The sequence below is a fragment of the Pteronotus mesoamericanus genome, unplaced genomic scaffold, assembly GCF_021234165.1.
Source record: "Pteronotus mesoamericanus isolate MK-2021 breed Mesoamerican mustached bat unplaced genomic scaffold, CSHL_Meso_final scaffold_1186, whole genome shotgun sequence".
Classification (NCBI taxonomy): domain Eukaryota; kingdom Metazoa; phylum Chordata; class Mammalia; order Chiroptera; family Mormoopidae; genus Pteronotus; species Pteronotus mesoamericanus.
In genome coordinates this window covers 15,719,587-15,745,110 of record NW_026555302.1, presented here as the reverse complement: position 1 = coordinate 15,745,110, position 25,524 = coordinate 15,719,587, and the positions used below count along the sequence as shown (strand labels likewise).

The 25,524-nt window shown below is 61.2% G+C and overlaps 1 protein-coding gene across 1 annotated transcript; it reads right to left on the bottom strand.

Moving 5' to 3' along the window:
• Nucleotides 1–25,524, bottom strand: RGS5 (regulator of G protein signaling 5). The gene is made up of 5 exons (XM_054587834.1): nucleotides 25,398–25,524; nucleotides 14,115–14,225; nucleotides 8,758–8,819; nucleotides 2,739–2,905; nucleotides 1–1,918 (listed from the first exon to the last, which is right to left on the bottom strand). The coding sequence occupies exons 1-5, from the start codon at nucleotides 25,439–25,441 to the stop codon at nucleotides 1,757–1,759; spliced, it is 546 nt and encodes a 181-aa protein (XP_054443809.1). The 5' UTR covers nucleotides 25,442–25,524; the 3' UTR covers nucleotides 1–1,756.

Below are 25,524 nucleotides of genomic sequence, written 5' to 3'. Positions count from 1 at the left end.
ACCCGGGGCGGTCAGCTGCGTGGATGCAGGGGGTGAGGGCGGTGAGACCGGGCCTCGCTGTCCATGGCGGCGCGGTGTCCGGGTCCCCTTGGAGCAGGCCTCCGTGGCAGATGTGGACAGACCCCCCCGCCGTTGCTGGCCGTGGACCCCGCAGTCCCGTCCCCGTGCAGAATGTGCAGCGGACGCCAAGGCTCGGGACAGGGGGCGGCCCGTGAGGTGACAAGCATGGGGAACCCCCAGCAAACACCCTCCGCCTTTGCCTGAGGGACACTGGGATGCAACAGCTTCCCTCTCCTTAGTCTTGGGAAACAGCGGAGTAAACGGGCTACTAACTCGGGGGGCCAGGAGTGTGTGGAGGGGACAAGAAGCCAGGAAACCGAGACTAGGCCGTGTGACCTTCCACGGAAACATTTCAGGGTTTTATTCATCCTCGAGAACGCTTTCTTTTTAGTTCACGCATCCGCCTCCTCTTGGCTACCCTTGCCCACGGGTTACTGTGGTTCTCCCCGTGACTATACCGGGTAAATGGTGACTTAACCTAATCAGATCCACTAAAGATAAGAATACACCTTAGCAATACTTACGATAGTGACGTACAGAATTAAAAGTGCTAACTAATCACTAGGCCATGGCAGTCGGCGAGCCGCGCGAGGCAGGTTGGGGTGCGGGGGCCCCTGGGGACAATTTCCTAATGCAGGGGGCGCAGCAGGGGGCGCAGCAGGGAGGAGACTGGGGTTGCCGGGCGACCAGGTTAGTTTGCGGGGCGCGGAGTCCTCTGCTGCCGTCTCTCACTTAGAAAGCCCGCACGTGCTGTCAGATCCGTGTTTCCCCCGATGATTCCGTGTTTCCGAGACCGCCGTCACGGAACACACAGCGTCACGGGATCGTTCAGCGTTTTGGTTGATGAACTTCCCGTTTTAGCCCCCAGCCCTCTAGATTTGGAGGTGAGAGACGGTTACTGTTTTTACACCCTGGCGTTAGAACTCTTAGAGTTTTATACGCCCACGAATTTATAAGAACAGGAACAGCGGATCTTTGGGCCCATGTACCGGAGGTGCATTTTATAAAATAGCCCATTGTCAATCTTAGGTGGCTGATTTAGTACCGGCTTTGGTAACTTTGTGGGGTGTCCGAGGGAGGTAAAGGAGGAACCACTATTAATCGTGTGCAGACAGGTCAACACGACACATTCACGGCTGCATGTCTGGTGTGTGATCTCCGGCTACGTGAAGATTCTCTAGGAGAAGGTCAATATTTTCGATGATTTGCTTAAGAAACGGGCCAGTGGCTGCCTCCCAAAATTCTCACCACCGTTTACCAGCCAAGGCCAGAAACGGTCACGCAGGTGGGGCCCCCGGGTCAGAACGGAAACAGCAAACGAGACCAAAGCACCTCGCCTGCAGCAGGCTCCCACGCCCTGTCCTCGGTCCGCCCTGCGTGGGGACCTGTCGCCTGACCCAGAGGCCTCCGTTCGGGGCCTCGCCCGCCTGCCCCTGCTCCCTTGCCTGGGCAGAGCTTTCCTGGGAACCTGACTGGGTTTGACTACAATGTCCCGAGGGGGCTTAAGCAAGAATCGGGGTGGGAAGAAGAAGCTGGGGAAGGAGGGCTTTCCACAGTAACCGTCCAAAGCCACGCGGGCCTGACGCGGCGGCAACCCCGGCCCCCCCCTCCCCGTGCAGGCGTCTGGGAGCGAAGCAGTGAAGGGGAGGTCGGTCGGCGGTGTGGGGTGCGGAGCGGCATCACGGCCGCCGCGCGGTTACTTGATCAGCTCCTGGTAGAGCTCGGAGCGCACGAAGCGGGGCAGCGAATCCTTCTCCATCAGGGCGTGGACCCTCTTCTGCGCCACGTCGAAGCTGCTCAGCGAAGGCTCCACCAGGTTCTTCACCGTGACGTCCTTCGTGAAGTGGTCGATGTTCACCTGTGGGCGGGCGGCAGGGTCGCCGTGAGGGTGGGCGCAGAGGGGGGCTCCTCACCCACACAACGCGCGAGGGGAGAGAGCCAGAGAGTGGGGACGGCCGCCCCGGCTGCTGGCCCGGAGGGCGGGGGTGTCGTCCCGAACACCTTAAGGCTGCGGGCTCGAACCCTGGTCGGCGCGGGGACAGGAGGCAAGGGACCCATGTTGCTCTTGCCCATCGATGTTTCTTTCTCTCTCTGTCTCTCTCTCTCTGAAATCCATAAACATACCCTTGGGTGAAGATTAAAAAAAAAAGTGAGAACTGTGGTTTCTCCTTTCTGGGCCGGGGGAAGGGCCGCCGGGGCTCTGAGACCTGTCGACTCCGGTTCAGATGCAGCCACGTTAGGCCCGCACGCGGTCCCAGAGCGCCCTGGCCGCGGGCACACGCGTGCCTCGCTGGCTCCTCTGGACCCGGGAAAACGTGTACCAATATGTCAAGGTGAAGCGGCTTCTTCAAGGTCACAGCGCTGATGGGCGTGTTTGAAACCAGAGCCCCAGGTTTTGAATCCGGGTGTGAGTTCGTCTCACAGCTCAGAGGACGTGGGCCGGGCCGTTTATGAGAGCCCCCAGGTCCTTAGAATGGGGCCGCCTTTGCTGGTGCTCGTGACTCTGCCCGGATTTTATCTGTTTTGAAACTCTGTTATCAAGTCTCCTGGTTTCACGGTAACACCAGCATTTGAAGAAGGAACCCTGAGCCCACCGCTGTCTGGAGCCCAAAACAGCAAGCCCCTCGCCCAGGCGGGCGGCCACCACGCGCAGGCGCTGCGGCGACCCCGGGACCCACCTCTTTAGGAGCTTCCGTCTGGATGAACTCTTCGTAGATCTTCTTCGCCTTCTCTGCTACCTCGTCCGGGGACCTGGCCTTCTTGAAGTCCTCGCAGGCCATCCAGAACTCCAGGTTCTCCTCGCTGAACTCCGACTTCAGGAAGCTTTTGAAGCTGGCGAGTCCATCTGGGAAGGAAAAAGGTCGTCGATGAACTAGACAGATTCATCTTTCTCGCCGCCACCTACCTCCACGCTGCTGCGTCGCCCAGGCCAGCGCACGGCACACGGATGTTTCTGGCATTTGTGCACGAGCCTCACAAAGCTCCCTCCTCTGCTTCCGCTGACAACCGGCAAAGATGGGTGTGACTAACGCCCAGTTTCACCGCGAGGTCGCAGAGCCCGCGTGACCCGCCCTTCCTCCGCCAGCCGGCGAGAGGCGAGCAGGGCGCCAACCCGCAGGCAGCCTGTCTGCAGGGCGGGGGCCCACCCGTGTTCAGCCGCGGGGTGTGCTGCCACGGTGCGCGATGCTTGCTCACCCTGGGTTACAGTTAGCGAGAAAACACACCTACAACTCGGTTTGGGAGTGTAAGTAATACGAACGTTGATTATCGTGTATAAATGCCTGGCGGTCCCTTTTTTAAATTTCTACAGGTGATTTTTGAGCAAATCAGGCACCAGATTGAGTCATGAGGTGAGGGACAGAGACGTGGTCCTGCCTCATGGAGGGATGGCCTCTGGGGGAAGCAGAAAGAAAATAAACTCGCAAAACTCATGCACACGACGAAGGGAGGACCTTGGGAACGATGGTGAGGGAGTGGCCGGAGGCCCGCGCCGGCCTCAGCGGGGAGCAGCCTTGGGTCTCGGGCCGAGGGACACGCGGGAGCCCCGAGGCCGAGGCCGTGCCGGCTGTCACACGCGGGCCTGCAGCTGAGCGAGCGCCACGTGACCGCGATGGCTCTGGTCCCGCGTCCCGTGCGCGGCCGCTCAGAGGACTTCCGCTTAAAATTAAAACTACACACGGGTTTACTTCTACATATGAACTTGTGCACGGAAGGATCTGGGCCTGGTCCTCCATGTCTGTGTGTGTGTGAGTGTGTGTGTGTGTGTGTTTTCTGCCCCTCTGGGGGGAACCTCCACGGGCTGGGGGAGGCCGGCTGCCGGGGACGCAGCGGGGCGCCGGGGAGGCATACGGGGCGATTCCCTCTGTGTCCGCGTCCTTTCCTCCCTCCTTAAAGCCGACTGTGTATCTCTCTGTACGAACATATACGCTTAACACCCAAGTGCTGGTCAATCTGTACAGAGAGAGAGGCCGCATCCATCTCTTATCTAAGGAAAGGAGGCTTCCAGCGAGGGCAGAGAGAACATTCTAGATCTGCACGGACTGTTGGCAGGGCAGGCCCGCCCCCAGGGGCCTGCCTGGCGGCGCCCGGGTCCCCGGGCAGAGGCAGCGCCACCACCTGCGGCCCCTCGGGCCCCGCTGGCCGCCAGCCTGTCCCTGCCGGCAGGCACTTCTGCCAGCCATGAGCTCGACTTGGGGACGTGCCCTGCGTTCATTTCCTTTGACCTAATTTCATTCATTTCCCTCTCCCTGGAGTGTGTTTCCTGCTCCTCTTTAGAGACACTACGTGCCCTGTGTGAGTCACCGCCCAGCCCGTGGCTGCCCCACCGCACGCCCGGATCCGCGCGGCCGTCCAACCCGCTGCCCTCCCGTCCGGCTGCCGCCGCCGCGCGTCCACCGTCTCGAGGTGCCCTGCCCCCACCATCGCCTCCAGAGAGACAGAGAGGCCGCGTGCCACTGACCCTGGTCCAGGGTCACTGGCGATTCCTGGACTTAAACGAGACACTTGGCATTCCCTCTCCCCGTGCTTACCCTAAAAACAATTCTTACGGAAGGAACACCTGCAACACTCCGGGGAGCAAAGCTGGCCTGATAAACAACTCTCTCCAGAAATCGAGCTGGAAAAATGACTTTTTAAACATTTATTTATGTTTAAAGATTTCGTATGTTTACTTTTAGAGAGAAGGGAAGGGAGAAAGAGAAACATCCCTGTGTGGTTGCCTCTCGGGCGCCCCCCACTGGGGACCTGGCCCCAACCCAGGCCTGGGCCCTGACTGGGAATCGAACCGGTGACCCTTTGGTTCGCAGGCCAGCACTCAATCCACGGAGCCACACCAGCCAGAGCTGCAAAAATTATTTTCAAGCTATTGGACAGTGTGCACCTGGATAAAATGAGCTGCGTTTCCCCCTTCCCTGCCTGAACCCCCCGTTGGGACGACCCCGGCCTGGCTGTCAGCGCAGGTGCCGCACGAGATCACAGACCTGCGTCCGCGGCTCGGTCCGAGTTCTCCCTGATCCCTACACAACGGTGCCAGGAGCCTCCATCCAAGGGGAAACGCCCGCTGCTTTCCCGCTGCCGGGCAGGGGGCGCAGGGACCGAGGCTGACGGGTCCCCCTCACCCCACTCCCCGCCCTGAGCCTGGAGGACTGGACCTCGCAGGAGGAGCCTGTGGCGATTCGCAGCCAGTAGCCCCGCGTCCCCAGCAGGCCCTGCGTCGCTCTGCCTCTGGTGAAAGGGAGAGAGAGAATCCCAGTCTCCCGAACATTATGTATGCCCCGCGGACACGGGCCCGGATTCCCCGGTGACTGTGTCCAGGGAGCGAGTGTGGCCAGGCTGCCTGGCGGGGGGGCCGCGCCGGGCCCTGCGGGACTGTGTGCGGGACTGCGCACACTGTTATCGCTGCCTGGCTTTCTGCCGACAGGCCGCTTTGGACCGAGGCGCGAGCGAGGGCTCGAGCTCTGTCGGCCTGGCAGCTGCTGAAAGCTGTCCCTTCCTCCTCTGGCTTCCGGGGCTGCGCGGAGGGTCCCTTATGCGGAGGGACCCCCTGCAGCTGCTGCCATGCCTCTTCCCCCTCGCCCCCCGGTTTCCTGCGGGCTGCTCCTCGGACGCCCTCTGCTCGGCTCCCGGGACCCTGGGGGAGCGACCCTTAGGTCCGAGGCACTTAGACTCCCGGCCAAGCGCCTCTGTTCCACGCGGAGCACCCCGGTCTTCCTTGCCCGGCCCCATCCCCCGCCTGCCCCACTCCCTGGTGGTGTCCCCGCCCCCATTCCTGGAGATCCCCAGGCGTCTGCCCGCTGAGCCTGCACGGTCTCAGGACACCTCTTGCCACACCTGGCTGGGCATCGCTGCCCAGGAAGCCGACGAGCCACCGGCTCCTCTGGGGCCGTGGAGACGCTCGGGGCTGGGACCGCCATGACGTCCCAGAGCTGCCCTAATGGGGTCTCTTTTGACACCCGTGTAAACGGGCAGCGGCCCCACCGAAGGACACATACATGCACGTGCACACACTTACTCTCTGAAAAGTAGAAAACATTACAGAAGCTCAGGCCTCAAGCTCCTGCCTGTTTTCAGACGGAGACGCAAGAGCCTCAAGAGACGCCGCGGCGCTTACGCTGCCCCTGCTCACCCCCCGCCTGCCTTTCTCCTCCCAGCAGCTTCTGTCCCCCCAAAGCCCCAAACCTCCAAATACAGGGCCCTAAGCGCTGGTGTGGCTGGAAGGGCTGTATGTGGGCTCGTAAATGTATATCCTTCTCCTTAATGGTTTGAAAACACGGAGATCCTGCTGCTAACTCTCAGGTTTCTTGACAATAGCAATGAACCGCTGGCCCGAGGGTACTTAGCGTCCGCAAGGTACCAATACGTCCCTTGTCAGGTCGCTCTTGGCCCCCAACCACTCTGCGAGACAGCGAGTAAGTCAATTCATAAACGCAAACACTGTTCTCCTAGTTAACCGCACGGAATTAGGGTTTCAAGAAACAGAATGAATTCCTTTATCACCCATTAAGTCAGTAAACATTTATCAGACACTTTGTATGTGCCAGAGCAAGGAACTCTGTTTGGCACCAAAAATAAGGAGAGGATCAAAAATGGGTCACAATTGAGAAAGTTCCAAAAATGGAGGGGTCATTGTTCTGCCTCTTACAGGTAAGCAGACGCCTACCCACCAAAAACAGTTAAAAACGTTCACATGCAGTAGAACACACGTTCTTTGTTAGCTACTCCAGGCTTATTGGTCATGAAGACCCTGTGAGGAATGTTTTTAAATCCTTGTTTTTGCAAAGCATCTAACAAAGGTCCATATTCCATTCTTGTGGTGAGGATGGAGAAATGCGGGTTGGATATCTCGAGTAGATTCATTTTTTTTAGAGTGAACCTTTCGACAAATATTTATTTTCCCCGTACTGTGCACTTCCTTTTGTGAAATTTCTGGATCAAAAAGACCAGTTCCCGGCTGCCAATGTGTTTGTAATCTCTAGTGGGAGGGAAAGGGCTTGTAAAGAGAATACGAAGTGGCAAACACAGGGTACGAGGTTGCTCGTGTTAAGCAGCGAAACAGATGTGCAGGCAAACGTCTCTGGGAGTCAAAGGGAGGAAGGATTCTTCTGGACGGTCAGGGAGACCCCGCACTTAGTACTTAGATCTGCTTTGATAGGACAGGGAGACTTGCAACAGAACAGAGATGAAATCAGAGCACATACAAGAATCACCCAACGAGTGCATAAATAAGTGGAACAACAAATCCGTATCTTTCAGTCTAACATCAATAAATTAAAAACATAATAAACAAACGAACAAAGCATTCCGGACAGAGGGCGGGAGAACAGGTCGGTGGGACAGCAGACCAGCCCCGTTGTTGCTATGGAGAGGCTGAAACGCTGGGAGTCGCACGTGATCCAGGCGGCCCTGGGAACGCTAAGGATTGTGGGTCAGGGGAAAGGTGTGCTCAGGTGTCTTGGCATTAGCCTGGAAAGGTGTCCTCACGGACAGTTTTGTCATGTCTTGAGGAAAGCTATGACACGCGTGCTGGCAGAAGAGGGAGCCAGGGCTGGGGGCGCTGCAACGTCGGCCGGGTCACCAAAGCAATGAACACACTACCCGCCCTCGCGTCATGGTTCTGTGACATTTCCGCGCCGTTCCAGCCCCTATTGACCCGTCACGGGGCCCAGCGAGACACGGCAGGATCGCTGCTGCAGATGAACATACTAACCTGCGGAGGTCGCAGCAGATCTGAGAGATACAGACAAACTCTTTTCTTAAATATTGTTACTTGTGTGGGGTGCCCAGGTTCAAGGTCACGGCTATCTGTGGGTTAAGCCATAACATCTAAGGCGTCATTTCGGTTATAACATGTATTTTGTAAGGGTGTGTGATTTTCAATGGTAAATTGCACCGCAGAGATACCGTGAACTCTGAAGTTGGCGTTGGTGTAGGTGTGTGTGTGTGTGTGTGTGTGTGTGTGTGTGTGTGTAATTTGAAGTCAGTGTTGTGGGTTTTTTTCATTTACTGTTGAAAATGGTTGGAAAAATAGAGGTTTGATAATCCAAGATATATTGCTGAAGTTCTTCAACATCTCTTGAGTCATTATGGAAAAATTGTTGCAAATATTGTGAAAAGTGTTTATGCCTTGAGCATGGAAATATTGTTTGCACTGACTGTTATGAACGTTTGCAAAGCCAATTATTGAAGATTTTGATTAATGAATGTTGAAGACATTTTTTGGTTGTATTTTTTAGCAATATCCATATTTCCGTTATTTGAAAGAAAAAAAATTATTCTTTATGTTTTTATATTTGTCTAATAATTTCTAGATTGTAACTGAAAATAAATAAAAACTGCATATGTAAATATATAAATATAATAAATGCAAACTGGCAGTGTTTTAAAATGCGTTCTCGCATTTTAGCACATACTGCTGATGAATGTATCTCTCAGATACGCGCGACCTTTGCTGTCACCCTTCTGCCCGTGACCTCCACGTGGGTCAGGACACAGCGCGCATGTGGACGGACGGTGGACGTGGCCTGTCTGCCTGCGTCCTCACTGCCACGGTCTCCACCGCACCCCCCCACACCCTCCCTTGTTGGGGCCACTTTGGAAAATTTCAGAAATGTCAAAGCTGGGGACGAAGGCCACAGGCCACAGGAGAGCGTCTCCTCCTCTGTCCCCTCCCCCGACCATATGAAGAGCGAGCGGACTTACAGTTGTTCTGCAGCAGCTTGTCCAGGGAGTCACGCCACTGGAGGGCCTCCTCCGGTGAGGGCCTGTGTCAGGGGGGACAGAGCAGACCCGTTACGAGGAGCCACCGCCACACAGACGCCCACAACAACGCGGACCCACTTTGCTTAGAAATGACACAACAGGGGACCCGCCCTCAGCTCGAGGGAGGGAGAGCTGCTTCTTTCTAGCTGCTGGGGTTGCTCTCAGATGCCTGTTTGTTGGGTACGTTTTCACCTCTTCTTGGACACTTCGGTTTGAAGCAGAGTCTCTCTGTCACGAAGCTGTGTGTTGACATTCTGGCAGACGTGGTGGCAGTGGCTGCCATTGTGCTTTTTCCCTCGGTGGCGCTCACTGACATTCAGGGGCCACCCCGGGTCGGGCCCCGTCCTCGGACTCGTGGGTGCCCACCCACCTCCTGGCCGAGGCATCACTGGGTGGCCACGGGGCCGGGGATGCCACACCCACGTCCCACCGCGTCTCCTGGGGGCTGCAGGAAGTCGTAACGTGCGCTGGGGATGTGACGGGGGTGCGTCTCCGTTCTTAAGATCGGGGTGCATTTTCCTGCCCAGTTAGGACAGGCTGGCGACTTAGAAAAGCTGGCCTGCTTTCTAGGAAGCGGGGCGGTTCTCCGCGGAGAACAGCAACGTCGCACACAAAGGGCCCAGGCGCAGACTCCAAGGGGTTGGTGGGAGCCCCCTGGCCGAGGCCCCCGCGGCTGCTTTCATTCCAGCACTCGGGCGTGCACAGCTTGGCAGCCGGTCCCTCCCACCGCCCGCTTGCCCGCGCGGGATGGAGCAAGGGGGCAGGGCTGTCCGGGAGCGGGCGGGCTGTGCTCTCCGGGACGCGCCGGCTCGCGCTGTGGTGTGACAGCTTGGCTCCACGGGGACGTTCCGGCCGCAGAGGCGCGTTCTCCTAGTCGGGCTTTCCTTAGCTCTTGTTTACGCCCTGCTCAGGCCACGTGGGAAAAGCCCTGCCGTGGGTTTTTAAAAAAACAGTATCTTAGGGCTGTAACGATTCTGCAGCAGAGGCTGCGGAGGCTCCCGGGCTCATTCACCCTGTTTACGCAGATGGTGAGGGGCCCGGGGATCCTGGGCGAAGGTCCTGAGAACAATTCGCTCCCGCCTCCGCCCCTTGGTAGGACACGTAGGGGTGCGGCGTCTTAATTCCGTGACTTCTCACGAAGTGTTAAGTTCACTCTTTGAAGGTCGAACACGCCAGACACGGGGGTAACAGTCTCGCTGAAACGCTGTGAGGGGTCTCTTCCTGTTTCCCGGCAAAGGGCCCAGGCGCCCCAGGCCAAAACCGCAGCCCTTATCCTTGGGAACTCAGTTCCACTGAGGAAGGGCCTTCCTGCCCAGCATGAGCAGCTCAGGGAGGAGAAGGACATGCGTGTGGTTACGGGTATGTCCCTTCACTTTTCTGCCTTGTCCTGTCTCTAACCGGAAAGGACCCGATCCCTTGGGACCACAGCAGGTCCTTCTCTTTCCCAGCACGTTTCTGGCGCTGGCCTCGTGCGCCTCCCCTTTGTCACAGCCGTGGGCCTGTGGTTTTCATGTAACAGACGTCCGCTGAGCCTCTGCTGAGCTCTGTTCTCCACCCGCAGACACAGCAGGACGTGAAATCACTGGACAGAGAGGCAGGCTGGCTCCCGGCCCTGAATCTCCCTGTTGTGTAAGCATCCTCCCGAAGTCACCTCCCTGTCCTTCTCCCGCGGTGGCCCCAGGAGGGCACAGAAACAAGAAATGCCACCAACAATGCACTCGATTCAAGCGCGTCCCCGGGGCCAGTTTGTCCCCAGGCGCCTGGGAGAGCTGGACTAATGACCACTGCCGGCGGCACATCACAGCCGAGGCAGAAATCTGGAAGAGGGCCGTGCACAGCCCATGCGGGGACAAATTAGTCTGAACGGATCCAAGGGCACAGCCGGGCCAGACGCAGGTGGGCGGCTCGGAGCCCGCGGTCAGGTGCGCGGCCTGGGGACCAGGCGCTCCTGTCCCCGCTCCCGGAGCCTGCGGCCTCATCAGGTCTTCCTCAGCGACAAGACAGCCGCAGCTCTGAGCGCCCACGGAGTGCCCTGGCCTTCCTTCCAGGCGGCGGCTGGCCGGCCGCGCAGCCGGACCGTGGTCCGTGTGGACGTGGGGCGCGCGGGCGCTGGTGCCAGAGGGCGGCGGAGTAAACCTCACAGAGGCGATCAGTCCGCCACCTGCTCCAGGAGGTGACAGTCTGTGCCTTCACTGCACCTTACAGGGGGCGCAGGGCTCGCTGCCTGCAGGTGCGGCCTGTCCATCACGGGGAGCTCCTCCCACTCCACCCTGCAGCGCCTCCCTGCGGCCTGTCCATCACGGGGAGCTCCTCCCACATCACCCTGCAGCGCCTCCCTGCGGCCTGTCCATCACGGGGAGCTCCTCCCACTCCACCCTGCAGCGCCTCCCTGCGGCCTGTCCATCACGGGGAGCTCCTCCCACTCCACCCTGCGGCGTCTCCCGGCCTGTCACCCTGCTCTGCCCGCTCAGGGCATCGGCGAACGGCGGCTCGGTTTGCCCAGTGAGGCCGGGCGACGAAAGCCCAGAGTAATCCTGTACCCCAGCAACTCCAACGCGGCGGCCGTGGGGTCACGCTGCAGCCTCTCACAGCGCCAGGGGTCTCCCTCCTCTGGACACCTGCACGGCGCCTGGGTCCCTGGGACACTCGCGACACCGTCCTGACCTGCTCGTGCTCTTGGCATGGAAGATGGGACTCCAGCCCTCACTGCCCTTGTCGACGTCCGCTCTGCCCTCGCGCCGCGCCCCGCAGAGCGAGGGGTCTCGGGTCCACGGGCGCGGCCGGAGCTCCTGCCCCGGGCCGGGACGCAGGTGCGAACACCGGCCGCTCTGTGATGTCTGTCTGCGACCCCACCGTCTGCACGCCTCTCTCGTCCCCGCGAGGCCGACAGCCACAGGGCGCGTGGAAACCCCTTGGAACTGATGCGGGGCCGGGTCCCATTCCCGGGTCCCAGGGGAGCTCCAGGCCGTGACACAGGCCGGGAGCAGGGTGTGCCACGCCAGAGGCGCGCGGCAGGCACGGCCGTGTCAGCTCCCGGGGTTGTCGCGGCTCACATTGTGAACCACAGACCGGGGGAACCGGGGCGGCCAGCGCGGAGGACGGGCTGAGGTGGCTGGCGAAGGCTGGGGCCCAGCTGGGGGCCGGCTGGGGGCCTGGGCAGGGCCAGGCCTGCGAGTGCTCCCCGGTTCCAGTGGGCGGGGCTGGAGAGGCAGTTTCAGAAGATGCTGGGGCAGTGGCTTCCCACGTCCAGGGTCATCTAGCGGGAGAGCAGGGACAGGCACGGAAGGGCCGGGGCACTGGGGGAGCATAGCTGTGGGTGCTTTCCGTTCCCACAGGCCAGGGGCCAGGGGCCAGGGGCCAGGGGACCGCCGCCCCCGGCCGCTCTGCACTGGGCAGGGAGGCCGGCTTGGGTGGTAGCAACGGAGGCGACGTTTTAAACATTTTTTTCCATGGTTCAATATTTTTTTTTCCTAATGAGAAGAATAAAAATATACCAAAAAAGATAGAAAATGTCTTTTAAAAAAGGATCGCCTTTTTTTTTTGGGAAAGATAAAAGGGATTAAAAATACCTTCTCCATCTGGAGAAGGTTTATTTTACCCTCTGAGGTTTATTTTCTTCTCTGAGAGAAGAACAAGAATAAAAAACAATGCGGAGAAATTCTAAAGTGGGGAGAAGAGAGATGGCCGAGCAGATGTGACCGTAGCCGGGTCCTGTTAGCGAGAGGCTGGGAAGTGCAAGCAGCAGGCGGTGGCGGGCGGGTTGGGCTGAGGACACAAGGGAACGCTCCGTGGAGAACATGGTCTCCGGGGACATCACGCGTTTTCCAAAACAATTCCGACTTCCCCAAGAAGGAGGGTTGGAAGGCAAGAAAACAATCCAATAAGAGCCCAGGTTTTCTTCCAGGACGGCGTCTCCCTGAGGCCCTGTAGTGCAGGGGTCTGTGGGCAGAGAGTCCCGGCGGGAAGTGTGCCCCTGTGTGTACTTGTAAAGCGAATTCCAACGGAGCAGCCAGCACTGTGCCACTGGCCTCCACGCAGACCCTCTGACCAGCTGCTGCTACGAAATGTGGCCTTTATTCGGCCGGCACCCCGCCCGAACCCGCACCCTTTCTCTCGAGGCAGAACTCTCACTTCCGCCTCCCGCCCGGCGGGGGTGGCTTTGAAGTAATAAACACAGGAGGGTGGAGACATCCCCTGGGGTGGATGGAAAAAAGGTGAACAAAGAATGACTCGCCCACCTCCCAGCCAGGACCCCGTATCGTAAAGTCCGAGGCCATCTGTGCAGAGACAAAAGGGGCCGATTTGTACAAATTGATAAATTCAAAAAGAAGTGGAGGCTAAGAGGGAGGTTCTGTTTCACCACACCCCTGGGATCGCCTCAGAGCTGCTGGGCGGGGGGGGTGACAGACCCTGCATGCGTTTGGCTTCTCGCCTGCCACCTCCCTGTCCGGGGCCCGGAGGGGAGGCGGAGGGCTCCTGTCCGGGTCTGGGCAGGCTGTCCCCGGAGGCGCGAAGGTCCACGGTGGGGGGCTGGGAGTCGCGTCGCCAGCTCGGGGGGAGCCCGTGCCAGCGGCGAGCCGGGGCCCCCGCCCCGCAGCTTGGCGTGTGGAACTGCAGCCCCCGCGAAACGGACGGCAGGCGCGCAGGGAGCTGCGGGGCGGGGGGCGGGGGGCACGGCCGAGGAGTCCCCACGCCGGGAACGCCGAAGTACGGATTGGGGGGAAATTGCTGGATGGGCGTTACACTGAAATAGCAGGCCAAGTGCGTGCGCCTCCAGCCGGGAGCGGCCTCTGCTCCTCCGTGGGACCCGGGGGACGCAATGTCTTGGAGAAGAAACCGAGAGGGTTAAGCGACCTGCCTTGATCTGAGCATCTTCCCCAAGGGGAGGCTCCCCCTTGCCCGTCCCTGCTGAGGGGATGGGGGGAAGGCTTGGAGACCCTCGGCAGGTGCACACCAGTGGTCTGCGTTAACTGGATCACCAGCGGTCACCTGACCCCAGGGCAGCAGGGACCGGGGAACGAGGTGGCTGGTGCCGGGTTTTAAGGTTTGGTTTGTGTCTCCAACAAGGTCCCCAGGTGGGGCCTCCCCTTTCCTTGCAGTGTCCGGCCAAAGTGCAGAATTACGCCCCCGACGCAGGAGAGGCGAGGGCGGCGCTCACGCACAAGCAGCCCGGGGAGCTCCTGAGCCCAGTCAGCGGCCCGGGGGCCTCGGCGGAGGGTGGCTGAGCACCGAGTCCCCGCCCCCGCCCTCGCCCCCACTCCGGGGACCCAGGTGTGCGACCCACGCTCGTGACTCACTTCCGGGCCTTGGCTGGCTTCTCCGGCTTCTCGTTGTCTGGAACGATGAGGTCGACAGCTGCATCTGGCTTCTGCAGCAGCGCCCCCAACTTGGTCTTGATCTCCTTGGCCCTGAAGGAGAGACAGAGGGGACCAGAGCGCCCCGTGAGCACGTGGAGCGGAAACAGACACTTCCTTCTGCGCCAGAAACAGAAGGGACTGGCCCCGCGCGGCGGCTGCGGCCGAAAGGGTGCCGCGCAGGACGCGGGACGCTCAGGGCCCGGGAGTCACCATCGAACGCTTGTCAGGTCCCCGTGACCGTGCATATCCCTGCGTCCTCGTCTTATCTTTACACGGTGTTTTCATCGTCCGCAGGGCAGAGGCCACGGCACCGTTCCCATTTTACAGGTGGAGAAACGGAATGACAAAGAATTTAAGTCGCTCACGGACAAGCGCCCGGCCTGTGAGGGACGAGGGCGGGCCGGGCCCCGTGGGGTCCACAGACGGAGCCCTGGCCCCAGGCCCACGGGGCCTCCGAGGGCTCCCGTCCCACTTGGCCGCCAGTTAGACCGATTACGTTCGAAACCAGTAACGAGCTTCCGCTGCCTGGCCTCAGTTCTTCGTCTATGAAATGACAGCATTTGCATGTTCTCCACCATTTCCTGCTACGGGCTAAACTCTCCCGCTGGCGACTGGCTTCTCTGGTACGTGCTACCCGTTCACGGGGACTTGGTTTTCCACAGCCCCTTGCCCACTGTTCTAGAACGACCGCTGGGGCGTCGTCTGTGCTGCGAGCCCCCCACGGGCGCCGAGGGAGGGCCTAGCGCGCTATGCTCCTTCCCGCTTTCCAGGTGTCAGAGGGTCGCCGTGTCGGGCGTTCTGGGCGTGGCGCCCCTGCGGGCTGTGACTGTTTCCATGCCTGGTTTCAAAACTACCCTGCTCAGCTGTCTGTTATTTTACCCCAGGTCTGAGCTCAAAAGGAAACCCAACACATCTCAAAGATGGATCCACGGACAAGCCGTCGCACACGAGCAGAGCTGGACGGCCACCCTCCCGGCCACCATGGCACGTCACACACGCCGCTGGCGCAGAGTCCGCCCTGCTGCCCGAGGTTGTGGACGTGTGCGCGTGCTTCCCACGCCGGGCATGAGGGCTGTCTGAAGGGGGAACTGAGTCTTGCACACCTTTGACTCCCGTGGGCAGGCAGCACAGCGCTTAGCAACATCGTCAACACACAAAAATATTTGCCAAAGTGGACTAAAAATATCTTGGTTTTGCTGCTCACAGATCTGCTAACATTCATCTCCCGGGCAGGGCTGATGCTAAGCAACGTCTTGGGGAGCCGCGCGGGGATGCACTGTGTGTGGCCAGAGGGGCTTTGCTGCTGTCTGCACCTCTGTCCCCACTGCGGGGCGGCGGCGACGGCGCCTGAAGTAAGGAAGAGGCCCCGGAGCAGCCGGGAGGGGCGTGAGGGAGAGGAAGATGGGCAGATCTGCGGCATAATTTACAGAAGGCCATTAATACTGAGTCACACCGTAGTTTCCCTCCGCGTCGTAAATGCGATTTGAAAGCCGTGATGCGGAGTTGGTCGCCGGCCCTGTGCCTTCCCCCCTTCAGTTCCCCTGCGTCCGCTTTGCCCCGGGCCCTCTCTGTGGCTGCAGCGGACGCGCCCACAGGGTCGTAGCCCCAGCGTCAGGGCGGACGTTTGCACACGGGGGGGGGGGGGGACCCGGGCGTCTGGGACCCGCCACTCGGATTCCGGGCTCTGCACGTTGCCACCTCACCTGTTTAGTTTTTAATAGCGACTAAGTGTTTCTACCTTGGCTTTGAAGCTTCCCGGTTCCTGGAATATGGTTTCACCCCCCTTCCTCCCGCCAGGGCAGCCGCTGGACACCATGGGAAAGAAACGCACAAGCGGAAGGCGAACCCAACAAGAGCTCAAACCTGCCGCCTTCTCTTCCCCTTTAAGTGGACGGGGATGCAGCCGGCGGCAGCTTCAGAGACGGGCCCCCCGACAGGCGTGCGGTCCAGCTCGGCCCCTGGGGGCGCTTCTCCTGCCGCCGCACGGTAACGCGCGTGGACGAGCAGCGGCTCCCGTCTCCTCCCGAGCCGCCCTCCTGCCCTGTGTTTTACCAGGAGAAAAAAAACAAACCAACTTGTTTTGAACTGAAATCAGTTGGAAACGCCTGGCTGAAATTTCAATGAAAAGTTCAGAGGAAGCTAACGCTCTCTCTCGATGACTCATATTCGTGGCGCCGGTCGGAAAGGGTCTGAGCAACGTTAGGGCGGCACAGGTTTAAATCTGTGCCCTGAGCGGGGACACTGGCTGGGAAGCCCCATTTCGAAAGGTCCGGGGCCCCTCGGTCCTTGCTGCCGCTGGACGAGCCGAGGCGTAAGTCATTCCCTTCCGGGGCTCCGTGGAGGACAGTCCGGATCGGCAGAAACAGGCGCAGCTGGGTTGCTAAAACTACAATGATTCTCAAGCCCAATGTACCCACAACCAGCGCTTTATAAAGTGGCGTGCTCGGTGTTGCCAGGGTTACGAAGCTGTCCCTGCCTTTGGGGGCACGTGGGACAGCTGCCCGTCGGACGCACACGTGGGAATTGTGTGCTCGGTGTTTCCTCGTCGCCGACGGGAGCAGGCGGGAGATGCTGATGACCACGCACCCAGGCTGTGACCTCGCGGAGTCAAACGCTCGCGCGCGCGGCGGCCGGGAGACCGTGGGGAGGGCGGCCGCCCCCACCCCGTGGCCCGGGCCCTGGGTCTCCCCGCACGGCCCTCGCGCCTGCGGGTACTGGCGGGGGCGGCGCCGGCCTCCCCACGAGAGTGTCCGGTCCCCAAGAGCACAGGCCGGGTCTGCTTTGCTCAAGTTCCAGGCCCAACCTAGGGCCCGGCACTGGCCCGTCCGCGGCACGTGAACCAGGGCAGCCACGCCACCGTCTTCCGCGTCAGCACCGCCACCATCACCACGGCCCCTGTCGCCTCTGCCCCACCGGCCGCTGGGCGCCGCCTGCCAGCCCCGGCAGCCGCTTCCCTTACCCTCTGGAGGAGCGATGTTTGCTTTAAGCTCGTTCCTCTTGGGTGAAAGAACTGCGTGCCGCTGGCGCTGACTGACCAGCTGAGCTTTCGCTGAGCTGCTTCAAGGCTAAGCCGCCATTTTTCTATGTAAAATGCTGATGGTATAGTTTCTACCTCGTGTGTGTGTGTGTGTGTGTGTGTGTGTGTATGCACGTATGTTACGAGGCTAAATAAGCTAACGCCGCAGAGAGTTCAGAGCAGTGCTTGGCACACAGCAACCAAGCTATAGATGTCCCTCCTCCATCACTGCTCGGCTGCGTTGGCCCTGTCTCCCCCGCATGGCGTCTGGCACGTGGGCGTTGGTTAGTGGATGCTTCTCGAATGGATAGACACATCGAACAGACCAGAGCCGGCTGTGCTCAACAAAGACCTGGAATCAACGTCCCCAATTCTGACGGCGCAGAGGAGACACGCGGCCCTGGACACGCGGGCACCGAACACCACGCCGAGGCCTCGCCGCGCCCCGGCCGCGCGCCGTGCCCCAGTCACATCACCCTCCTGGTGCTGCTATTTAAAAATAAAACAAACCAAAAAAAGAGACAGAGAGAGAGAGAGTATTGTTTTTTCCGAGCAAGGTCACGCCCTAGGCAGGGATTCCCGTGGAAATGAAGCTGTTTCCCATGGTTTCGTGGCCTGTCCCTGACCCTCTCATCAATCACAGAGGGCTACCGGGGGTGACGAAGGAGCAAGTGAGAGGTCAGGACAGACAGGACAGAGGCATGTGACCTTCCGGTCCCTGTCTTATGCCAAACACTGTTGGCAGCGTCTCTGGACTTTGCTAACTCAGCTGGGAAGCCAGACAATGACCGCGGGGACGATGGCCCCGCGGTTGAAGGAGACAGAAATTTACGGTTTGTTTTGAGTTCCAAAGGCAGATGGTCCGCGGACGGTCCCGGGGGGGGCCTCCGGAGCCCCCGCGGGACCGGCCGCTGAGCCACGAGGAGGGATGTCAGGCTCAGCTTCCAGCTGCACGCGGTGCCGCTGCGCTCCCTTGTTTTCTAGGATACGAGGAAGGACGTGAAAGTGGGCATAAAGGGTCTTGGAGAAGGGGGGGGAGCAGGATGAGGTTCACCGAGACCCTAATCAGCGCCCCCATGGGCCACGTCCCTTAACCGCACCGAGTCCCAGGGCGTGGCGCGTGCTCTCATATGCCGTTAGGTAGCAGCGATGCAAGCCCGTGTCTCAACTCGTCACAGTGCTCGGAAAGCTTGTCCTTTTGTCCAGTTTTGAGGAGGGTTCCTTGAGCCCGATGATGGTCCATGGTGGCTTTGCGTCTGAAGGACGGAGTCGGCCTTCAAACCACCCCTCCTTTCCCAGCCCGGCGTCTTGTAAGGGCATCTCGTTAGCCTCAGGGTTTCTCTTTTCAAGGTCTACGTGCTGATTCGCACACTTGTTTCTACGTTCAGTCCCTGAGACCCCAGTGGGGCCGCCAGTGCGTGTCAGGCACCGTGGGGAGCGGGGGGTTTCGCAAGGTTAATGAGACAGCGCGCCTCACGGGGCTTCCGCCTTCCAGGGAAGACGCGCGCCCCTCGTCTCCGGGGCTGCGGCTCCGCGGCGGGGGAAGGGCCTCCTCCGTAGCTGAGCGTGCTGGACTCGGCCGTGCCGTCCGACCTTGGGCCAGATGTGGCATTTAACGTCTCTGTGCGGCTTCACGGCTAAGATGGTGGTGCTGATAATGGTCAACATGCAGGGTTAGGGTAAGAACTAAATTAGGCAACATCGAACACCTGCCCCGAGTTGGGTCTTAGGACCCTCGGGCGAGGAGGGGTGGGTGTGAGCTTCAAGGGAGAGGAAAAAGCTCTGTGAGGGGTCAAAGGCCGGGGTGTCAGCTGCCCAAGGTGGTGCCGGGGCATGAGGTGCGGCTGGGCTCCTAGGGGCAGGCGAGTGGGTGCCGGTTCGGGTCCCAGAGCCGCTGCTCCCCGCCAGCGCCGCCGGTGTCCTCTCGAAGCTGAGAGAGAAGTCCACACCTTCCTGGGACATTTTCTAGAAATCCCAGGGACGCGTTCAAGGCCCCTGCCTTGGACACACAGTCACAACCACCACACCCCGTCCGCGCCGCGAGGGACAAACCGCCCACGCTGTTCTCAGTGGCCGGGGGGACGGATGTTAGAGGACAATGAAAAGGAACGCCAAGCCTTTGACCCCCGCAGACGAGAGTGTTGAGGACCTCCCAGTTCACGGGGCGGGGAAGCCGGTGCCAGCTCAGGACCCTGGGCCCCACCCAGGACGCCGCCCGCCCCTCCCCAGCCATGTACGCAGCCTGGTATACCAGCATCTGCAGACTCGCGCAAGGAGGGAGAAGGACAGACAGAAAGCCTGTCCACGGGGGATACGAGAGAGTCTCTCCGCGCCTCAGCGGGAGCCCCTGGGTGGGGGCCTTGGGGCCGGGGCTGGGGCTGGGCCCCCCAACGATGCTGGGAGGCAGGGGACTGCCGCTCTGTGCCGTAAGACAACCGGAAGGGCCGGCGGCAGGCCCTCGTCACACTCCTGGGGGCCGGGGACCCCGCCCACACCCGCGCTACCAAACCCTCCAAATGAGGAGGTTAACGTCCCCAGAGCAGATACGAGCTCTGGCCGCACTGTCCTCTCGGTCCGCGGGGTCCCGAGGGCGTTTGCAAGTTACGTAACCGGAGCCCAATGAACGGCCGAAGGAGCGCGGGCCCACAGCTCGCGCTTATCAACCTAATAAAAATAAAGTTTCGTAACAGAAAAAGCGCCGGGACCCCTGTTGGGCTCCAGCTGCCCAAGAGCGTGAGGGTGTCCTCAGGCGGCCGGCAGAGCTGCCGGTGTTCAAGAACGGCTTGTCTCGAAGCACGAGCGCGGTTCTCAATGTCTTTTTAGGTTTTACAAAGCGCTGGCGTGTTATTTAAAAAGAGAGACCTGCCAAAAAGAATTGTGGAAGGAATGGTAAAATACTGTGCTATCTTACAAGCTCATCGTCATCATTACCATTATTCCTCTGCCGAGGCTGTGTTTTTCTTGATTCTAGAGAGAGAGGAAGGGAGGGAGAAACGTCAGCGGGCGAGGGACCCACGGATCCGTGGCCTCCTGAACGCGCCCTGACTGGGGACCGAGCCCGGAACTCTTTCTGGTTCACGGGACGGCGCCCCGACCCCCGAGCCGACTGGCCGGGGCTCAGCTTTTTCCGAAAGATGAGGCTGTGATGGAAAAGCGTGGGAAGAAACCAGCGTTCCCCTCACGCCATCGATTCCTGCAGCCTCTCTCTCGTTCCCAGGGGCGGCTGAGGCGGAGGATGGGCCGAGCCTGCGCCCCTCCTTTCGTCTGTGCCCCTAAAACCTGTCAGCTTAGGAACCGCTGCCTAAGGCAGCCAGAAACCAGCGGTCCATCGGGAGCATGGGGTCTTCATCCTCTGGGCTCAGGCTTTAAAACACCGTGCAGACCCCCGCTCTCTGAGAGCCGCTGGGACGTTCAAGGAGGAACAAGGGGGGCCTGGTACCGCTGGCCTCCGGCCACGGTCTGGCTCCCGTCACGGCAGATCCCGACCCGACTAATTCAAGGTCAGGTCCTTAGCACAGACAAAAGCCACGAACACCGGCCCCAGAAACGCACCCTCTCCCTAGATATCACCTGCCCACGACAGCGAGTCGTCCCTGCTGAGGGAAGAAAAGCCAGTTAGGGAGCCTCCCAAGGGCCCTTCCACACGTAGGGTCCGGGGCTCCAACAGCGTTTTGGACTGGAGCCCGGTGGCTGGGCACAGCCCCGGCCCGAGGAGAGGGAGCGGGAGAGCGGCGGCCCGTCGGAGCCCGGAGCGCGGCCCATTCCGGACGCTGCACAGGGACGGCGTGGGAAACGGCCGCTCGCCCCGGTGACACCCACCGATAGCCAGGCCTGCGTCCTCAACGGCTGTCGGCTGCCACCGAGTGCCAAGTACAGGCTGTCCTCTTGGCAATTTAATTTTGAGGCCAAGGAGATAAAAATCTTTCCCCTGCGCAAATCTGCTGAGTCTTGAGCGTCGGGGGTGGGTGGGCACGGGAGGGTCTGCGGGGTGGGGGCCCTGGGCGGGACACGGGGCCTGGCCGCCCAGAGAGGACGTGGGGACCGTGCGCAGACGCTGCAGCGCCGTGCGGCGGGGCCGGCCCAGCTCCACGTCAGCGCGCCGGCTCCTCCCCGGGGCGGGCTGACCACCCTGCCCCGCCGGCAGCTGCCCCGAGCCTTGCGTAACATGGGGCGACGTTTTCCCGAGGCCCCAATCTCCCTGAGCCCCCAGGACCCCCGCCCTTGCTTGCTTAGCACTCAGTGCACTATTCCTTCACTGGGGGTCCCAACGCCCAGGGCTCTGCCCCGTGTTTGTCCTGAACAGGGCGAAACGCCCCAGCAAGTTCTCGGGCTGCCTGCCGAAGGCGGCTGAGGAGGTGTGAGGGGCAGCCCAGAGAAGCGGCCGGTGCTGTTTCATCAGTAGGTGTGGAAATGCGGGCTCTCTGGGCGGCTCCCCCACCCCAAGTTTGTTAAACAGCCCATCCAAGTCTCAGCATCACGGAGCTTCACTGAAATCCCTGCAGCTCGATTTACGACCAGGCTCTGCCCCGCCGTCGCCAGCGCCCGGGTCCCCCCTGTGCCCAGAAGGAGTGGCCGCCGCCTCTGCCCCCGGCCCCCGGCCCCCGGCCCCCGGCCGGTGCTGGGCCTCTCTGCCGGCCGGTGCTGGGCGCGCCCCCTCTGCCGGCGAGCTCTCCCCACAGCCTCTCCTTCCCTCTGCGCTCGCCTTTTCTCTCCGGTTGACCCAACGGCGGGCTCCTGGCTGGGGAAGAAGAGCTCCATCGACGCCCGCAGCCCCGGAGCCGGGGCCCCTCGCGGCTGAACAGCCTCCCAGGAAGGGTCCTTCCCCCGCGGCCCTGCTTCTGGGCACGTTCCTGCTCTCAGCTCTCCGCGTTAGACCCACAGAAGCCAGGGTCGCGGGGGCGGGGAGGGCGGGGAGGGCACGTGCAGTAGCGCAGAAGCAGAACGTTGCCTTCCCAGGTACCGTGCGCAGCTCCTGCACGTCCGAGCGCGCTGCACGTGAGGCGGCCGAGCCCCTGAGACAGTGGGTCACCCCCCCCCCTCAACAGCAGCAGCCGCCCTGTGACCTCAGCAGGAATCAGGCCCTCGGGGGCACAGGTGAGGGGCCCGTGGCGCCTGACCCCCACCCCAGGGCAGACCCTCTGTCCGCAGTCCGGCCCTCGCGGCCCCTCCCTGCCCTCGTCCGCGGAGACCGTTGTCACGGTATCAGGACGTCACCCCGGTGGACAAACACGGGCGTCATCGCGCTGGCGGCTTGAGAGGAGGGTGACCTTTCGGGAACCCTGATAATAACACTTTTTATGTCGGAATACTCTCATCTTTTCCAGAGAGCGATGTTCACTTTAGAAATTAACCTCGTTCAGAGAAGTTGAAGAGGCTCTGGAAATAATGTGGATTTCAGAAAAAGGCTAAAATTCCAAACTGAATAATCACGGGCCAGAACAGGCCCTTCAGTTGACTCAGCTCTGTCCCCGCACCGGCTGTCTGATCCGCCACCTGTACAGGTTCCGAGGTGCCCGGGGCAGCCAGTCCCCGGGGGGTGGGGGGGCCGGGGGGGCCACGGCAGCCCAGATGCTTCGATTGTCGGTCTCTTTAAATATATAAAAATATGCGAGGTCGACTGTGGGTTTTAATACGCGATAGTCTCAAAGATCTAAATTCATAAAGAAAGAATAGTTTCTATAAATACATCAAAGCTGACTCTGGCGAGTGCCTCTCTGAACGCGGAGACAGAAATATTTCCTGAGATTAAAGCTCGCCTTAGATGAAGCGGAACTTGCATTCCTGCAAATCGCCCACAGCTGGGAGCGCAGCTCCGGGCCGGGCTCCTTCCCGGGGACCTCTGGCTCACCGACTCCCCCGCCCCCAAACTTCTAGGAAGGAATGAGTTGGGAAAATTTCCCTCTAAACGCCTCTCTTGCTGGTCATTGACAGCAGCTGTCCCTCACTTCCTGTAAACGAAGTGAGACTTGGGAGGGACATCAGGGAAGGAGTCACCCGCCTTTCAGGCCGCACCTGAGGAAACGGAGCCCCGGGGAGGAGACGTAGCCGGCGCAGGGGTGCAGCTCGGACCGGGGCCCAGCCGAGCCTCGCGCCTCGACGCCCTTGCCCCCGCCAACAGGCGGCGACGTGCGCGCCAGGTGTTTGCGACCGAACTCCGCTTCCCAGGCCGTAGAGAACGTGCCAGTGCAAACAGGTTGCTGTGCAGGGCGTGCGTGCGTGTTGGCCTATTTTATCTCATGTGGATTTTACATCTCTGGGCCTGTGTGCGGAGGCTCACCCGTGCCCCGTAAGCAGCTCGGGGAGAAGCCACAAAAGGCAGGCGTGGGAAGGAGAGGCGGTGCGTGGCCCGGGGAAGGTGGGTCTGGGACCGGGAGCTCCAGGGTCACGCGTGTGGGCTGCCAGCCCCACAGCTCCCGATGCCACGTCCCCAGAACGCCCCTCCCGCGGCACTGCGATGGGACAGATGGCTCTGTTGACAACGGTCGAGGGACACACGCAGTAACGGCGGGGCCCGGCCACGTGCTGGGAAATCGAAAGGTTCCGGAGCTCAACGCAAGAAAATCCTCTCCGCGAGCCCACGGCCCCCTCCGGGAACAGCAGCCGTGACGTCCGGCGGCGGAAGAACGGACCGCGTTAAAGGACAGAAAAAGCGACCGTTAGTGCGGACGGTGACTCAGCTGTAGACAGTAAGAGGGATCAGGGAAAGGGACGTCCCCGCCGCGCGTCTCGGAGACCAAGGTGCACACGGGCAGGGACGCACAGGCAAAATCCGCAGCTCCCGACGAACGCCCAGCGACCGCTCCCCGCGTACCAGGCCGTGTGCCGCAGGCGGTGTCACCATCACCCTCGGGTCACCTGTCCCCGAGTCACAGGCGGCGCTCCAGCCACCACAGGAAGGACGGAGCGGTTCCGGTGACCGGCGGGCGAAAGGCGGCCCTTGGCGGTGTGAGAGGCAGGTCGCGGCTCTGAGTCCCGAAGCCGGGAGGGAACGCGGTCAGGCATCACCCCGCACGCGGGGACCGTGCCCTCCTGTGCCCGGGCTTGGCAGAGAGGGAGGGACGGGCAGAGCCACCGGCAGCGTCCGGCCCAAACACCTGGCCTCCCAGGGGCTCGGCGGCCAGTATCGCCCTCCTGGTTACAATCCAACTCCTGCGACTTCTGTGTCACTTTTTAAAATAAGCCGCACTTTGGACAGCAGGGAGGACGGGCAGGCTTTATTTTCAGCCAGTGTTGCTGGGGCAAATCCCTTTGCTCTACGGCCTCTGTTCAAATACGCTTCGGCGGCTCTTTCTAGGGTAAAAGCCGACAGAGGGAAGACCCGAACGCAGGACATGCGGAGTCGCAGCTGCCCCCAGCCGCACGGCCTTCGTAGGCAAACACGCCGGAGCCTTGCCGGCTGGAGTCCAGGCACGCGGGGGCCCCTCCACTCCCCCCGGCCCCGTAACGAGGGCTCAGCCCAAAGTCACCACGCCCGTCCTTCAGAAACACGAGGAGAAACGCCTCCCCCCTGCAGCAGCTGGGACTTTGGGGTAAATGTCCTAACGGGTCGGACACACGCCCTGACGGCGTGGCCCACTTCGGATCCCCCCAGAACGGCATCCAGCTTAAGGGGACCCGGGGACCTGCAGGTGTGTGCATCTCCCTGAGCGGAACGGGAGCCGACAGCCCCCCAACCTGAGGCCTGCCTCTGTCCAGCGGCCCGGCTGCTTCCTTCCAGTGGGGCCGAGAGGCACAGGGCGGCAAGAAGCCCCGAGCCTCCTGGCCAGCCCACCTTCCTCCCCGCCTGCGTTCACGCGGGGTCAGCGGGGGCCGGACGGAGTCCCTCACGTCCGCCGTGCGGTCAGCCGTCCTCACCGCCAGCCTGCAGCCGACGCGCGGGCCCGTTTTACAGGCCGGGAGACCGAGACGCCCAGAGGGGAGGCATCCTGCCCGCTGGGGAGCTGGGAGGAGCCAGGCAGCGCAACTTGAGGGTCCTGGCCCGGAGCACGCGGCCCCAGGGCAGGCGTCTCTGCAGAAGACGCGCGGGTGCCTCCTGGGCCAGCTCTGCAAACGCTCCGTGTGGCACACAGAAGGGACGCGGCTCCCGCACGGCAGCCCGACCCCTGTCTCCCCTGCGCCCCCGACCCGCAGGGCCCTCGGCTGCCTCAGGGCCCCTCCCCCGAGCAGATTCCCCAGCTCTCTGTCTCCTAAACTGAGCTGGTTCTCACCTTTCCAGGCAGGAGTGGGGCAAGGCGGCAAGTCCCTTGCACATGTTGGCAACTGAGTCTTCAGCTGGGAGCACAAAGTCTTATGAGCAGAGTGAGTCTTTGCGGACTGAACTTGGGCACTGGGTCG

Coding starts and splice junctions, on each gene's coding strand:
- RGS5 (XM_054587834.1), bottom strand. CDS start 25,441: ATGTGCAAGGGACTTGCCGCCTTGCCCCACTCCTGCCTGGAAAG. Junction 14,226..25,397: donor CCCCACTCCTGCCTGGAAAG/GTGAGAACCAGC, acceptor TCTCTCCTTCAG/GGCCAAGGAGATCAAGACCA. Junction 1,919..2,738: donor AGACGGAAGCTCCTAAAGAG/GTGGGTCCCGGG, acceptor GCCCGCCCACAG/GTGAACATCGACCACTTCAC.